Here is a 15,831-nt window from a genome sequence, read left to right as displayed (position 1 = left end):
GTGACATCCCGCTTGATTTTCAGGGTGTTAGTAGTCCAGAGGTGGGTGCAGGAGGTCAGTGTGGAATTTTTCCGCATGGCGTACTCGTTTCCGCTCTCCTGGCTCTTCCTGCGATTCTACGTCACCCCCTCTGTTCGAAGGATGGCTTTCGACCAAGGAATGGGCAGGCACAGCAAAGACGAAGTGTTGCACATCGCTCGGAAAGATCTGACCGCTTTAAGTGTCTTTATCGGTGAGGGCAACAGGCTGTTAAAATGTTTGGTGGTGTCGTCTGAGCTGCCTTTGTCAACTTCTTCGTTTCACCATGTGTTGAAGTGGTGGTTAAGCATGACTTTTGGACGATATTTGTCCACTTATTCGTTTCACCATCTGTTGAATTGGTGATTAAAGGTACTGAACTTGTCAAATCCAGGTGCACAGAGCCCCTGGGGCTTTTAGTCATACCTCAGGCAGCTATCCGTTAGAAGAACTACCAAGTTTCATTGACTTGCACCCAAAGAGTCAAGAACTGCAATTTTTTTACAAATTAATTTCGTACTCGGACCCGGCTGGTCTTGGCCTATTTTTGGATCTAAATTTAGATCAGGTAGATCACCACATCATGCACAAAAAGACACGTCACTAGCAAACTATGTCAGACGTCATCATGAGTTTGTGTAAAACAAAATGGAGGCCGGAATCACTCAGTTGAATCGAACTCCGACCAAACACCACGTAATAACTAGGTTAATTTATGCACTCGCGTGAACAAGAAACTGTCGAGCTTCACAGATGTCGTCGTTGGGTAGTTTTGGGTTTGTTTTACTACCATAGGAGGATTTTTGAACTGTAAATGCACTCAGCTGCAACAAAAACGCAAAACGAAGGCTGTGAGCTGCACTGTGCCTTTAAGCATGACTTTTGGGAGATATTTGTCAACTTATTCGTTTCACCATTTGTTGAATTGGTGATTAAGCATGACTTTTGAAAGATATTTGTCAACTTCTTTGTCTCATCGTTTGTGGAAATCTTTGTCTAGCATGACTGTTGAAAGATCCTCAAAGGAGCGACTCTACATGTGATCATGTTACCGTGTGATATGTGATTGTGCTACCGTGTGATACTGTGATTGTGCAATACTTCTGTGGAGTTATTGGTCAAGCATGAGTTTCCAAAGGTTCCTGGAGGAATGACTCCGTGTGCAGACAGTGTGTGACATTAAGTCTGGTGTCTGTTGCCGTCAGCAGACTACATGTGTGTGATTAAAATCTTAAAGCAGTAATTCGTCCATGGAACGTGAAAGGCAAACAAAAACAACCTTTTTGACTCAAAAATGTCCTGTTTCATTTCAAATATAGTCGAACCTCCCTTTATAATAACAACCACCGAAGTGACCAAATAAAAGCAGTCCTTATAGACAGACAGGTGGTTGCTATGGAAAGGTACATTATACTCTTCCAAAAAAGTTGTAAGGACCACTTTTTCAAACGCATGCCAAACAGAAATGACAAGGTTGAACAATTTAATTTTTATCTGTATTAACCGAGGACTGTCTACAGAAAATTTCGTTTCAAACACAGTTGCTGAAACAGAGCTGGAGGTTGTTACTCTCGACAACCCCTTGATTTCAAATTCACAACAACAGTGTTTCTCCAGCCATCAGTTGCTAGGTAACTGACCGCTGCCTATGATAATGAGTAGGTAACGAAGCACCCAACCAAGCACCCAGGTTATGAGTCAATTACGGAGCACCCAGGTTACGAGTCGGTTACAGGGCACCCGGGTTACGAGTCAGTTACGGAGCACCCAGGTTACGAGTCAGTTAGGGAGCACCCAAGTTATGAGTCGGTTACGGAGCACCCAAGTTACGAGTCAGTTACGCAGCACCCAAGTTACAAGTCAGTTACGGAGCACCCACGGTACGGGTCAGTTACGGAGCACCCAAGTTACGGGTCAGTTACGGAGCACCCAGGTTACAACTCTCATACAAGTCAGTTAGGAGCACCAAGGTTACAAGTCGGTTACAGAGCACCCATGTTACGAGTGTTACGGAGCACCCACTTTACGAGTCAGTTGCAGAGCACCCAGGTTACGAGTTAGTTACGGAGCACCCAAGTTACGAGTCAGTTATGGAGCACCCAGGTTATGAGTCAGTTACAGGGCACCCAGGTTACGAGTCGGGTATGGAGCACCCAGGTGACGAGTCAGTCACGGAGCACCAAGGTTACGAGTCAGTTACGGAGCACCCAAGTTACGAGTCAATGATGCTTTGATCGGGCGTCAGTCCACGATAACAACAAAGAATTTTTAAATGGAAGCCTATCAATGTATAATCGTCTTATGTTGAACCAGCTGTGTGTCTGAACAGATTTTTTTGTATAGTGAGGTTATGTTTCAGGAACGAAACCGTGTGTAATGTGTGTAACTTAGCTGTGTGTCTGAAAAGATTGTTACAGTGGATTTGTGTTTCAGGCACCAAAAGGTTTCTGATGGGTGACCAGCCGTGCGAGGAAGACTGTGCCATCTTTGGTCAGCTCTCTCAGCTGTACTGGCAACTCACTGGTCCTACAAGCAACATGTTTAAAGGTGTGTTCAGCAGTGACAGTGGAGGGGGAGGGAGTGTGTGTGTATGTGTGTTTGTGTGTGTTAGAGAGAGAGAAGAGAGAGAGAGATTTTTGGCATTGGGGATTCTATTTCAATGTTTCAATTTGTTTCCATGATTCTCTCTCTCTCTCTCTCTCTCTCTCTCTCTCTCTCTCTCTCTCTCTCTCTCTCTCTCTCTCTCTCTCTCTCTCTCTCTCTCTCTCAGTTTGTTTATTTAATTTAATGTTTATTCCATGTGTTTGTTAACAGAAGAGTTCCCTCGACTGGTGTCGTACTGCGAGCGCATGAAGGACAGGTTCTGGCCAGACTGGGTGGAATGCACTACCCAGGGTGGGACGAGCAAGGCCACCAAGTAAAACCCACCTTGTCTTGCAGTCAAAACAGCCACAGTGGAACCCCCCTTTTAGGACCTCCACAAATGTGAGAAAATCAGGTCTTAACAAGCTACACACCAAATTTCAGCTCAGTTGACCCATAAGTACCAGAGATACGAGTCTAAAGAAAGAGACAGACGGACAGACAGACCTCAAACATTCTGAGAAAATCGGGTCTTAACAATCTACACACCAAATTTCAGCTCAATCGACCCGTACAGGGCCTAGCATTGTAAGCCGTTCGGCTTTCTTTACGCCGAAATAACATCTCCAGTACGCGGAACTCGTTTTGGTGTACGCCGAAATGCAAAAACCTGTTATTCCCAAACGGTAAACCCAAACAGTCCCAGCTTTCGTATTGTGCGCCGTTCGATTCAATTCTCAATCGATTTGACAGTTTGCTTGAGCACGCACTTCCTCTGGCATTGCGCGAGCATGCTTTGTGCCGGTGTTTTGTGGCTCTAGACTTGAAATAGTGTCTCGAAGCGTTGTTGAACGTGGTCAGCCATTCAGTGACAAAGAATCCAGGTATTCCTGGAAGTGGGAATGGCTGGATTTCGTTCCGAAGGCAAGTCAGAAGAAGTAATGTGCCGATACGGACTATGGACTATGGCATAACCCCCACCAGGGGCTTTGCCCTTGATCCCACTGGGGGCCTCCTGCGGTCCCCAGACCCCCGCCTTTGTAAGCTGAACTCACTTTTTCCAATGCTAGGCCCTGCCCATAAGTACCAGAGATATGAGTCCAAAGAAACAGACAGACAGATCTCAAACATTGTGATAAAATCGGGTCTTAACAAGCTACACACCAAATTTCAGCTCAATCGACTCAAGTACCAGAGGTACAAGTCGAAAGAAAGGGACAGACGGAGAGATAAACAGACATGAGACAGGCTGAGTGAAACCTAAACGCCCCGTATTATGCCGAGGTGTAAAAAGGAGGGAGTCTTAAAATGGGGGTCATTTGACAGAGGTTATGGGGCGGGGATGTAGCTCAGTCGGTAGCGCGCTGGATTTGTATCCAGTTGGCCGCTGTCAGCGTGAGTTCGTCCCCACGTTCGGCGAGAGATTTATTTCTCAGAGTCAACTTTGTGTGCAGACTCTCCTCGGCGTCCGAACACCCCCGTGTGTACACGCAAGCACAAGACCAAGTGCGCAACGAAAAAGATCCTGTAATCCATGTCAGAGTACGATGGGTTATAGAAACACGAAAATACCCAGCATGCTTCCTCCGAAAACGGCGTATGGCTGCCTAAATGGCGGGGTAAAAACGGTCATACACGTAAAATTCCACTCGTGCAAAAAACACGAGTGGGAGTTTCAGCCCACGAACGCAGAAGAAGAAGAAGAAGACAGAGGTTATGAACAAAAAGTCTGAGAAAACAAGGTCTTGAAAAGGAGGGACTCTTAAATTGGGGGGGGGGGGGGGGGGGGGGGGTCTTAAAAGTGGGTTCCACTGCACTGAGCAGAATGGAGTGAAAAATCAAGTTTGATGTATGTGATAGAAACGTTTTGCAATCATATTAATCAGATGTTTTAATTTTTTTATTGTGTATAAAAGAATATAGCTGTGCTATAGAAACAAAGCAACTTTTTCATAGATTTCAAGTTTGCAATATTTCAGATTATTTACTTACAAGAATCAGCTGTGCCATTGATTTAGCTTTCAGGTTGTGATATTCCAAATTATTTACTTTTTTTCCAAATAAAAAGAACAGAATTGAAGGTTTCTGGTTATGTTTCAGTGTGATGAATAATTGTGCTCTTTGTTGTTATTGCTATGCCTGAAGAATTATGAATGGGTGTATGGAATGTACATACGGTGAAATTGTGTGTAAATCACAATGTGTTATTGTTTATATCTCTCATGGTTTTTATGTCTTCGTCTATCTATCTATGTATCCTATGTATTTCTGTGGCAGTAATGAGGATAATGTGATGAACAGCTTCAGCAGATTTGTGTTCTTCATGTTACAGAAGAGACAACCCTTATAAATCAGGTTCAGTGACATGTCATTAGGGTCTTAATGTATTTGTTGAATTTTATGCGTGACTATAATTTATAACTGTGCAGATACTATTGCTGTTATTTTAACCATTATTGTAAGGGGCTGTGGCCTTAGACAATTAAAGATTTGTTCTTGTTCTTGTTCTTGTTCTATCTATGTATCCTTCTTTGTATCTATCTCCCTATCCAAGAATTGAAGAAAAAGGCTGAATCATTCTTGGGCAAAAGCATACACGCACACACAAACACACACTAACACACACGCAATATTGTACTAGACAATGAAATGGGAAAAAAAAGCCAAAATCTGAATCATGACTGGTAGACTGACACACCAAGGAAAAGATACTGGTATGTTACCCAGTTGCTTAAAACAGACAACAGTTTCACGTTTAAACTAGTCAAATTACTACTTCAGAGCAGTTAACATGTCTTAACAATGCGGTGAACCCCTCTGTGAAACCTCCAACATATGACAAAATCAGCTTTTTAAAAAGGAGAGAATCTGAATGGTGAATTTACAAAAGTTATGAACAGAAAATCTGAAAAAACAAGGTCTTAAAAAATGGAAGGGAGGGGAGTCTTAAATTTTCCTAAGGTCTTAAAAAGGGGTTTCTATCGTACAACAATACTAGCATAGATGGACCGCGTAAAATAATGGTAGATGACACTTGCAGTTGAAACATTCCACGACCATTGCCAAAACTGAAGGATTTGTACCCCACTGATCTGCCACCCTGGTTGCCTGTGTAACGACCATTATGCGAATTTCGATTGGTGACACACGATGGGGTGATATGGTACTGATGATGAAAAGTGTACTTCGATTTTTTAGAGAGTTGGTGCGGTTTTTTTGTTTCCAAAGAAAATTTATTCACGGTAGGAGAATCTGAATTGGAATAAGTTCAAAGCATGGCACTCAAACGCATACATGTACGCAGTCACGCGCGCACGGCGCCGACGGATATACACACGCGCACGCACGCGTGAGTGGACACACACACACACACATTCGTGCGCACACACATTCACGCACGCTTGCACACACGCCCACACACACACACACGTATACACGCACACACACCTCTCCTCTATTTCTCTCACCAAACTATCGCTTGTCTATCTCAATGCTTTTTACATTTAGTCAAGTTTGGACTGAATGTTTTAACATAGACTGGGAATATCGACTAGGTTGTGGTGAATGTGTGTGTGTGCGTGTTTGTGTGTGTGTGTGTAGAGCGATTCCGAGAAAACTACTGGACCGATCTTCATGAAACTTCACATGCCGGAGTTCCTGGGTATGATATCCCCAGAGTTCCCCTCATTTTTTTATGATGTCATATCCGTCTTGTAGTGAACGTTGAGGCGGCACTGCCACGCCCTCATTTCAAGTTTCTATTAAATTGATTGCAATTTTGGTCAAACAATCTTCGACGAAGGCCCGGACTATGGGATTGCATTTCAATGTGGAAGCTTAATAATTAAATAATGAGTTGGGTCATTAAAAATCTGAACATTTTAATTGAAATTAAACTTTTAGTAATCGTTTAAAGAAATGATTCCATCCTATTCTTTATCATTTCCTGATTTCAAAAACATACCAATATGTTATGTTTGGATTAAAAACAAGCTTTGCACGGCCGGACTATCTTTTTTTTCTCGTGAAATGCAGTACGTGCGTTTCAGTGTACCATTATGTGAGTGTGATTGTTTGACTGTATGTATTAATTTCGCTTCACGCGACTTGTTATAGTCTCAGGTGCCAGGTGATTGGTTCTGAATAACTCTCACTTACTCTTGTTGCGCATGTCGCATTTATTTAAAGCGCTTACATCCCTTTGTTTCTCAGATTGTTTAAAGCCGCGGCGTTTCTCCGTGGAACCTTGGGCAGAAAATCCCATTATATGCATCGGTTGAAGTCACTGGGTCGCCATTCCACTAAACCCAAAGATTAATTTAATGTGTGAGTTTGTCTGTGATGCGTCCAGCGCAAAGCCGGCCTGAGTAGGTCATCTATTATGTCCCTATACCATGGCAACGAAAATAGAGACGTAGTTTCACGGTGAAACACAAAAATGTACACGGCCGCACGCATGCATGTACGCCATGCACACACGCACAAACACACACACACACAGACACACACACACTCACACACACACACACACACACATCCCTACCAACAAACACACGCCCACTCATACGAACGCAGAGCTAAAATGACTATTGTCTCTGTGGACCAGGTTACTCAGTCTGTTTCACACCCCCCGGCCGCGGGTTAGGGGGAAGAATTTACCCGATGCTCCCCAGCATGTCGTAAGAGGCGACTAACGGATTCTGTTTCTCCTTTTATCCTTGTTAAGTGTTTCTTGTATAGAATATAGTCAATGTTTGTAAAGCAGTATGTAAGAAATGTTAAGTCCTTAAGAATTTACCCGATGCTCCCCAGCATGTCGTAAGAGGCGACTAACGGATTCTGTTTCTCCTTTTATCCTTGTTAAGTGTTTCTTGTATAGAATATAGTCAATGTTTGTAAAGCAGTATGTAAGAAATGTTAAGTCCTTGCATTCTCCCAGTAAGGTCAAATATTGACACGTACGTTGCAAGCCCTTGGAGCAATTGTTTTTGAGTCACTTGAGAAAAAGTGACTCTATGTAATCGGTCAGTGTTAGTCTGTCCGGCCGGCCGTCCGGCCGGCCGTCCGTAGACACCACCTTAACGTTGGACTTTTCTCGGAAACTGTCAAAGCGATCGGGCTCATATTTTGTTTAGTCGTGACCTCCAATGACCTCTACACTTTAACGATGGTTTCGTTGACCTTTGACCTTTTTCAAGGTCACAGGTCAGCGTCAAAGGAAAAATTAGACATTTTATATCTTTGACAAAGTTTATCGGATGTGATTGAAACTTTGTAGGATTATTCTTTACATCAAAGTATTTACATCTGTAGCCTTTTACGAACGTTATCAGAAAAACAAGGGAGATAACTAGCCTTTTCTGTTCGGCAACACACAACTTAACGTTGGGCTTTTCTCGGAAACTATAAAAGTGACCGGGCTCAAATTTTATGTGAACGTGACTCATTGTGTTGTGAATAGCAATTTCTTCCTGTCCATCTGATGCCTCATATAATATTCAGAACTGCGAAAGTGACTCGATCGAGCGTTTGCTCTTCTTGTTTGATTAGTGCTTTTGTGAACAAGAAACAATTAACAAGTGGCTCTATCCCATCTCACCCCTTTCCCCGTCGTGATATAACCTTGAACGGTTGAAAACGACTCCGTTAAACACCAAATAAAGAAAAGAAAGTCTGTTTCACGGCAACAGAAATCATCCATTTTCACAGCATGACAATTTGTGACAAAAGCTCTTTCTCGATATCTTGAGGGGTAGGCTTTGCCATCTTAAGGCGATAGAGGTCACGTCAGTTTTAACAGTCAGCATATTAGAAATAACTTAAAATGTAGCCTGTGTTCCCAAAGAAACTTGATTTTCAATCGTCTGAAGCCCTTAGTTACCTGATTAATAAGACCAAGCAGAGTCTGATTATCTCAACATCTTTTAATTCAAGAACAGACATTTGGTTCTTTGCAACAATGCATGTTCTTTAATTTGGAACACTAAACCTGAACGTCACCAAAAAATGGCTCTTGGAATAAAGAAACAAACTAACAAACAAACAAAGGAAGGCAGAAAGAAAGAAAGAAAGAAAGAAAAAAAGAAAAGAAAAAAAAAGAAACAAACACTAACAAACAAACAAACAAGCCAACAGACAGACAGATTAATGAACAGATCATTGGTTGGTATCTATCGCCTTAACTGCCCACGTGGCAAGCCAACACTCTTTGCAGAAACACACACACTCATCCGACACAGATCGTACCACAAACTGAGGAGGTAGCACGAGGGACGGAAACTGTTTTGGAGGAATACAGACACACAGAAGGAAGACTAAGGAGGAGGAGGAGGAGTAGAAACAAAGAGGAATAAAGACTCGACACAGTGGCCGCTATGGCTAGGTGTCCGTTGAGACGGCTGTTTTGTCGTCTGTTTCCTCTTCTCTGCGCGTTGTTGCTGAAACTGAGTTTTGGTGAGTCTTCTTGTATCAGTTTATTATATAGACATGTGCTTCCTCTTGAAACAGAGAAAAGACAAGTTGGAACTTTAGCGCAAAAAAAAAAAACAAGTCGCGTAAGGCGAAAATACAACATTTAGTCAAGTAGCTGTCGAACTCACAGAATGAAACTGAACGCAATGCAACGCAGCAAGACCGTATACTCGTAGCATCGTCAGTCCACCGCTCACGGCAAAGGCAGTGAAATTGACAAGAAGAGCGCTGAGAAGGATAGCACGCTCTTCTGTACCTCTCTTCGTTTTAACTTTCTGAGCGTGTTTTTAATCCAAACATATCATATCTATATGTTTTTGGAATCAGGAACCGACAAGGAATAAGATGAAAGTGTTTTTAAATTGATTTCGAAAATGTAATTTTGATAATAATTTTTATATATTTAATTTTCAGAGCTTGTTTTTAATCCAAATATAACATATTTATATGTTTTTGGAATCAGCAAATGATGGCGAATAAGATGAACGTAAATTTGGACAGTGCCGCCTCAACTTTCACAAAAAGCCGGATATGACGTCATCAAATTTCATAAAGATCGGTCCAGTAGTTTAGTCTGAATCGCTCTACACACACAGACAGACAGACACACACACACACACACACACACACGCACGCACGCACATACACCACGACCCTCGTCTCGATTTCCCCCTCTACGTTAAAACATTTGACTAAATGTAAAAAAGATTCTGTACAAAGCCTACTATTTGGTTCAGTTGGAAATACATAAGGTGAAGACGATCGATTTCAACTGATCGATGTGCTTGTTTGGTTCTAGCAAGAGCTATTTAGTTATTTATTGGTTTATTGATGTGTTGATTTATTGATCTATCTATTTATTTCAGGTTTTAATAAGGAACACGTTTGAAAATTAAGCTTTGCCCAATACCTTTATTACTTTGTAAAGTTCAGAGAGTTAAGCATGCCATTGCCACCGTATGTGGTGTATAGAAAGGTTGTGCGAGTGTTTTTATTTGTTTTCCTTCTTTGTTATAAACAATGTTTTATTTCCGTTTACTTGTACATGAAATTTACATACATGTATAAATATGAAGACAACAACAAGCCTATAGCTTACGTATGGCTTACTTTTTATATTTAGTCAAGTTTTGACTAAATATTTTAACATCGAGGGGGAATCGAAACGAGGGTCGTGGTGTATGTGCGTGTGTGCGTGTGTGTGTGTGTCTGTGTGTGTGTAGAGCGATTCAGACTAAACTACTGGACCGATCTTTATGAAATTTGACATGAGAGTTCCTGGGTATGAAATCCCCGAACGTTTTTTTTCATTTTTTTGATAAATGTCTGATGACGTCATATCCGGCTTTTCGTGAAAGTTGAGGCGGCACTGTCACGCCCTCATTTTTCAACCAAATTGGTTCAAATTTTGGTCAAGTAATCTTCGACGAAGCCCGGACTTCGGTATTGCATTTCAGCTTGGTGGCTTAAAAATTAATTAATGACTTTGGTCATTAAAAATCTGAAAATTGTAAAAAAAATAAATTATAAAACGATCCAAATTTACGTTTATCTTATTCTCCATCATTTGCTGATTCCAAAAACATATAAATATGTTATATTCGGATTAAAAACAAGCTCTGAAAATTAAATATATAAAAATTATTATCACAATTAAATTGTCCAAATCAATTTAAAAACACTTTCATCTTATTCCTTGTCGTTTCCTGATTCCAAAAACATATAGATATGATATGTTTGGATTAAAAACACGCTCAGAAAGTTAAAACAAAGAGAGGTACAGAAAAGCGTGCTATCCTTCTTAGCGCAACTACTACCCCGCTCTTCTTGTCAATTTCACTGCCTTTGCTATGAGCGGTGGACTGACGATGCTACGAGTATACGGTCTTGCTGAAAAATGGCAGCTACTTGACTAAATATTGTATTTTCGCCTTACGCGAAAACAAAGAGAGGTACAGAAAAGCGTGCTATGCAGCATAGCGTAACCACTACCCCGCTCTTCTTGTCAATTTCACTGCCTATGCCGTGAGCGGTGGACTACGAGTATACGGTCTTGCTGCGTTGCATTGCGTTCAGTTTCATTCTGTGAGTTCGACAGCTACTTGACTAAATATTGTATTTTCGCCTTACGCGACTTGTTTTCTTTCTTCCTTTCCTGGAGTGTTGTCACGAATCTGCAAGAAATACCGACACAAGATATTTAACTTTTCCGGTTCATTTCACGTCAATAATCTCAACATGACAAAGCACATTTTCCTATTGTTCCTCCTACTTTACCTGCATGCAGTGAGTATACTATTAAGCGCTACCGTTAGGGTGGTTGAACTCACGACCCATTTTGAACGCGACAGTACTAGTAAACGACGGGCGCTGTGGCTGGGTGGTAAGATGTCGGCCTCTTAATCAGTCGGAAGGTCGAGGGTTCGAATCCCGGCCGTGGCCGCCTGGTGGGTTAAGGGTGGAGATTTTTCCGATCTCCCAGGTCAACGTATGTGCAGACCTGCTAGTGGCTTATCCCCCTTCGTGCGTACACGCAAGCACAAGACCAAATGCGCACGGAAAAGATCCTGTAATCCATGTCAGAGTTCGGTGGGTTATAGAAACACGAAAATACCCAGCATGCTTCCTCCGAAAGCAGCGTATGGCTGCCAAAATGGCGGGGTAAAAACGGTTATACACGTAAAATCCCCCTCGTGCAAAAACACGAGTGTACGTGGGAGTTTCAGCCCACGAACGCAGAAGAAGAAGAAGAAGTACTAGTAAACACAGTGTTGCACGAAGCATTGCACACTGGGTCTTAACGGCACATTCATTCTCGTGCAAACAGCTCCGCTCATGATCTCCGATCTTGCCAGGCTTTTACGGACCATTCGTCCACTTGGACACATTAAAAATGATAATTGTGACCCTCCACCACGGAATGAGTCGCATGTCACCTTTGCATGATTTTTATATTTTTACATTTTCTAACAGAGATTTTGAAACTCTATCCAGCGGTGAAAAGAGCGAAAACTTTTATAGTTATAAGCCTGTGTCTAAGGTGATCCTCACACGGCATGATACCTTACACCTCCGGACGTATATATTATATTATAAGGCTTAGCGCAGAACCCTGCGAGGTGACATCCGACTCATTCCGTGGTGGAGGGTCACAATTAGACTCGATCGTGTAAGCGTCAACAGACGTTTTTGGTCTCAACGAACAACTTTAAACTTATTGAAGATTAAAACGGTGAAGTTTTTCTTTCGCTTTGCGATCGTTTTTGCGTGTCTGTTTAAAATTGTGAGGGGTTCAAACTAAACAAATACATTTTTAATGTTCTTTTTGGCTCACGTAAGAGTGTAGCCTATGCGATGCTAACTTTTGTCTGTCTGTGCGTGTGTATTGTGTGTGATAGAAACTTTAACATTTGACTGAACACCGAAATACTAATTTTACCTGGTTATTATCCAAGCAACAGCTTCAAAGTATTGAAGCAATGATCAACATTTTGTCGGCACGTATGTAGTTAAAGTGTGTATCCAAAGTAAACGGGTTTTGGGGGGGTAAAAACAGGTGACTGGTTTGTGTCGTGTGTGGTATGTAGACCAGGTCAGGGGTCAAGGTTAGGTCAGATCGCGTGAAGGATTGTGGTATAGATACAGTTATCACCGAGCTGCAGTTCGCCGATTCGGGCCGGGAAGACGATTTCACAATGTTCGGTTTTGTAGCCCCAGAAAAAAAATAAAGAAGATACCAAAGGAGATTTCCTACAGGTTGATCTGCACAGCGTGTTTCCAGTGTGGAAGTGTGTGCGCGAGGAAGCGCTGTCGAAAGGGCAGTGTCGATCTGGCAGTCGTGTCCCCGTAAGTAGGCGGCTACAGACAGAGAGATCTAGATCTAGTGTCTCCCACTCTTGCACCGTGTCACCTATGCTTACTGTGTGTGTATGTGTGACGGAGTGAATGAGTTTGTGTTACTGTTTGTCGATTTCTTATGGGAGCCTTGAAAGCCGCTTCGCCTCTTGTTTCTTTTGATGGGCTCGTGCTCGACATGCCTATTCTCTGTTATTATCACAAGATGATGCCTCCAGTAACAATTGACTGCAGGAAAAAATAAATTAAAGTATGAGATAGATATTTATAACATAAAAGCCAAAACTACATATCTTATTTAAAGGCACAGTAAGCCTCCCGTAAACCATCACAGATACGGTCAGGCTTTTACACACAGTAAGCCTCCCGTAAACCATCACAGATACGGTCAGGCTTTTACACACAGTAAGCCTCCCGTAAACCATCACAGATACGGTCAGGCTTGTACACACAGTAAGCCTCCCGTAAACCATCACAGATACGGTCAGGCTTGTACACACAGTAAGCCTCCCGTAAACCATCACAGATACGGTCAGGCTTTTACACACAGTAAGCCTCCCGTAAACCATCACAGATACGGTCAGGCGTTTACACACAGTAAGCCTCCCGTAAACCATCACAGATACGGTCAGGCTTTTACACACAGTAAGCTTCCCGTAAACCATCACAGATACGGTCAGGCTTTTACACACAGTAAACCTCCCGTAAACCATCACAGATACGGTCAGGCTTTTACACACAGTAAGCTTCCCGTAAACCATCACAGATACGGTCAGGCTTTTACACACAGTAAGCCTCCCGTAAACCATCACAGATACGGTCAGGCTTTTACACACAGTAAGCCTCCCGTAAACCATCACAGATACTGTAAGGCTTTTACACACAGTAAGCCTCCCGTAAACCATCACAGATACGGTCAGGCTTTTACACACAGTACAAACACCCTTTCATTTAAACACTCACCGATTGAGAACATCCTAGGTGCCCTCCGTAAAGAGCGAACAATTTTCAAAGAATTTATTTTTGCGTGGTTTATCTTACCCCTGAGCCATCGTGAACCCGTGTGATCCAGTTTCCCTTTTTCACAATGTAGTCGTCAGTTAGTCATTTGAATGCGACTCGATGTGAGCTTATTTACAATAGCACGTTTTTATGCACGAAACAAACGGCTGTGGTTCACAAGAACTCTGGCGATGGCTTTTGACTGTTGAGAGGAACGGTGATATGGATAAACCGTCGTCTGCTACGACCCTTGCGTGACCCTGCTTCCGGGCTTTTCTTTTTTCAAGCTTTCACAACTTCGAATTGTACTGATCTTGTCTTGATGAAAAAAGAATTCTTTTATGATTAAAGAATGTTTGTGTAACAAGTTAGATTTTAAAAGTTAGGTCTAGCGCAAAAACGCACCATGGTCCAAAAACATTTTGATAATCATCGATTCACGGCTATCGCCAGTTTACATCGATAGAATGAGACCCGAAGGGAAGTAACTCATGTTTGACCTGAGTTCAGGATGGGTCCAAAAAGTGTTCGAGACAATCTGCAAAATTAATTCTTTAAAAATTGCTCGCTCTTTACGTAGGGCACCTAGGATGTTCCCATTTGGTGAGCGTTCAAATGGAAGGGTGTTTGTACTGTGTGTAAAAGCCTGACAGTATCTGTGATGGTTTACGGGAGGCTTACTGTCCGGGCGTGATTTCCGGTATTGAATATTCATAACAGCCGTCCAGCACCAAAACGAGGCGCCATTGTTGTAGAGGACCAAGTCCACGAAAATAAATTCTTTGAAAATTTCTCACGCTCGACAGAAAGCAGCCAGGATGTTCCCGTTCGGTGAGCGTTCAAATGGAAGTATGCTTGTACTGTATGTAGACGCTCGGGGAGCTCTGTGATGGTTTACGGGAGGCTTACTGTGCCTTTAAAAAGAAAACGAACAATACATAAAAAAAATCTCCAGTGGAGACAATCATGGCATCACATCAAAGAGCGAGTTAACCCTACTCCCCACCTTCATATCTGGCCTTGTTAGAGTATTTGAGTGTTGATATCTGGCCTTGTTAGAGTGTTTGAGTGTTGATATCTGGCCTTGTTAGAGTGTTTGAGTGTTGATATCTGGCCTTGTTAGAGTATTTGAGTGTTGATATCTGGCCTTGTTAGAGTATTTGAGTGTTGATATCTGGCCTTGTTAGAGTATTTGAGTGTTGATATCTGCTAGACTGATACGTAGTTCACGTCAAGACGTTCGTTAAAGTAATCACACAGTCCTTTATCTCCGGTTTTAATTTGTTCGTGTTTTTTTCTCAATGGTCGGCTGTGGTGTTGACACTATTACACGTACGAACATAATACGTAATTATAATGGTTAGATCAACAGAAGAATACTTTATGTGCTGGGTTGGTTTTTTTTCTTCTTCTTTTTTCTCCCCATGTCGTTTTAAAGTTGTTTGCTGATTTGTCAGACAGAGTGGCAGAGGGCATGCGCTGTGACCTCCGACCCTGTGCGACAGACCTGTACATGCAGTGTCCTTACGGTCTGCAGCGCGACACCATGGGCTGCGACATGTGCGCCTGTAGACCTGCTCCGGGTAACTGGGTATTTTTTATAGGGGGGGGGGGGGGTGGGTGGAGGAGGAAAGGCTGTGTGTGTGTGTGTGTGTGTGTGTGTGTCACTGTGTGTGTGTGTGTGTGTGTGTGTGTGTGTGATTGATTGTGTGTGTGTATGTGTGTACTGTGTGTGTGCGTGTGTATAAGTGTGTGTGTGTGTGTGTGTGTCTGTCTGTCTGTATATGATGTGTGTGTGTGTGTCACTGTGTGTGTGTGTGTGCTTGATTGTGTGTGTGTGTGTGCGTGTGTATGTGTGTGTGTCTGTCTGTCTGTCTGTATATGATGTGTGTGTGTTTGTGT

At 42.5% G+C, this 15,831-nt stretch overlaps 1 protein-coding gene across 2 annotated transcripts in view; it reads left to right on the top strand.

Annotated features, from left to right (window-relative positions):
• The window catches only part of LOC138980227 (failed axon connections homolog), a 29,526-nt gene extending 24,424 nt beyond the window's left edge, over positions 1 to 5,102 (top strand). Inside the window, exons 4-6 of one of the 2 annotated variants that reach the window (XM_070353067.1) lie at positions 24 to 232; positions 2,452 to 2,565; positions 2,833 to 5,102. In XM_070353067.1, the coding sequence (XP_070209168.1) occupies positions 24 to 232; positions 2,452 to 2,565; positions 2,833 to 2,939 (430 nt within the window). In that variant the 3' untranslated portion in view covers positions 2,940 to 5,102. The remainder of the gene's footprint in view (positions 1 to 23; positions 233 to 2,451; positions 2,566 to 2,832) is intronic. The other variant, XM_070353066.1, reaches the window with a different exon arrangement.
• The last annotated feature ends 10,729 nt before the right edge of the window (positions 5,103 to 15,831 follow it).

Source organism: Littorina saxatilis, linkage group LG11 (genome assembly GCF_037325665.1).
Source record: "Littorina saxatilis isolate snail1 linkage group LG11, US_GU_Lsax_2.0, whole genome shotgun sequence".
Taxonomy (NCBI): Eukaryota; Metazoa; Mollusca; class Gastropoda; order Littorinimorpha; family Littorinidae; genus Littorina; species Littorina saxatilis.
This window is presented reverse-complemented; position numbering and strand designations above follow the sequence as displayed.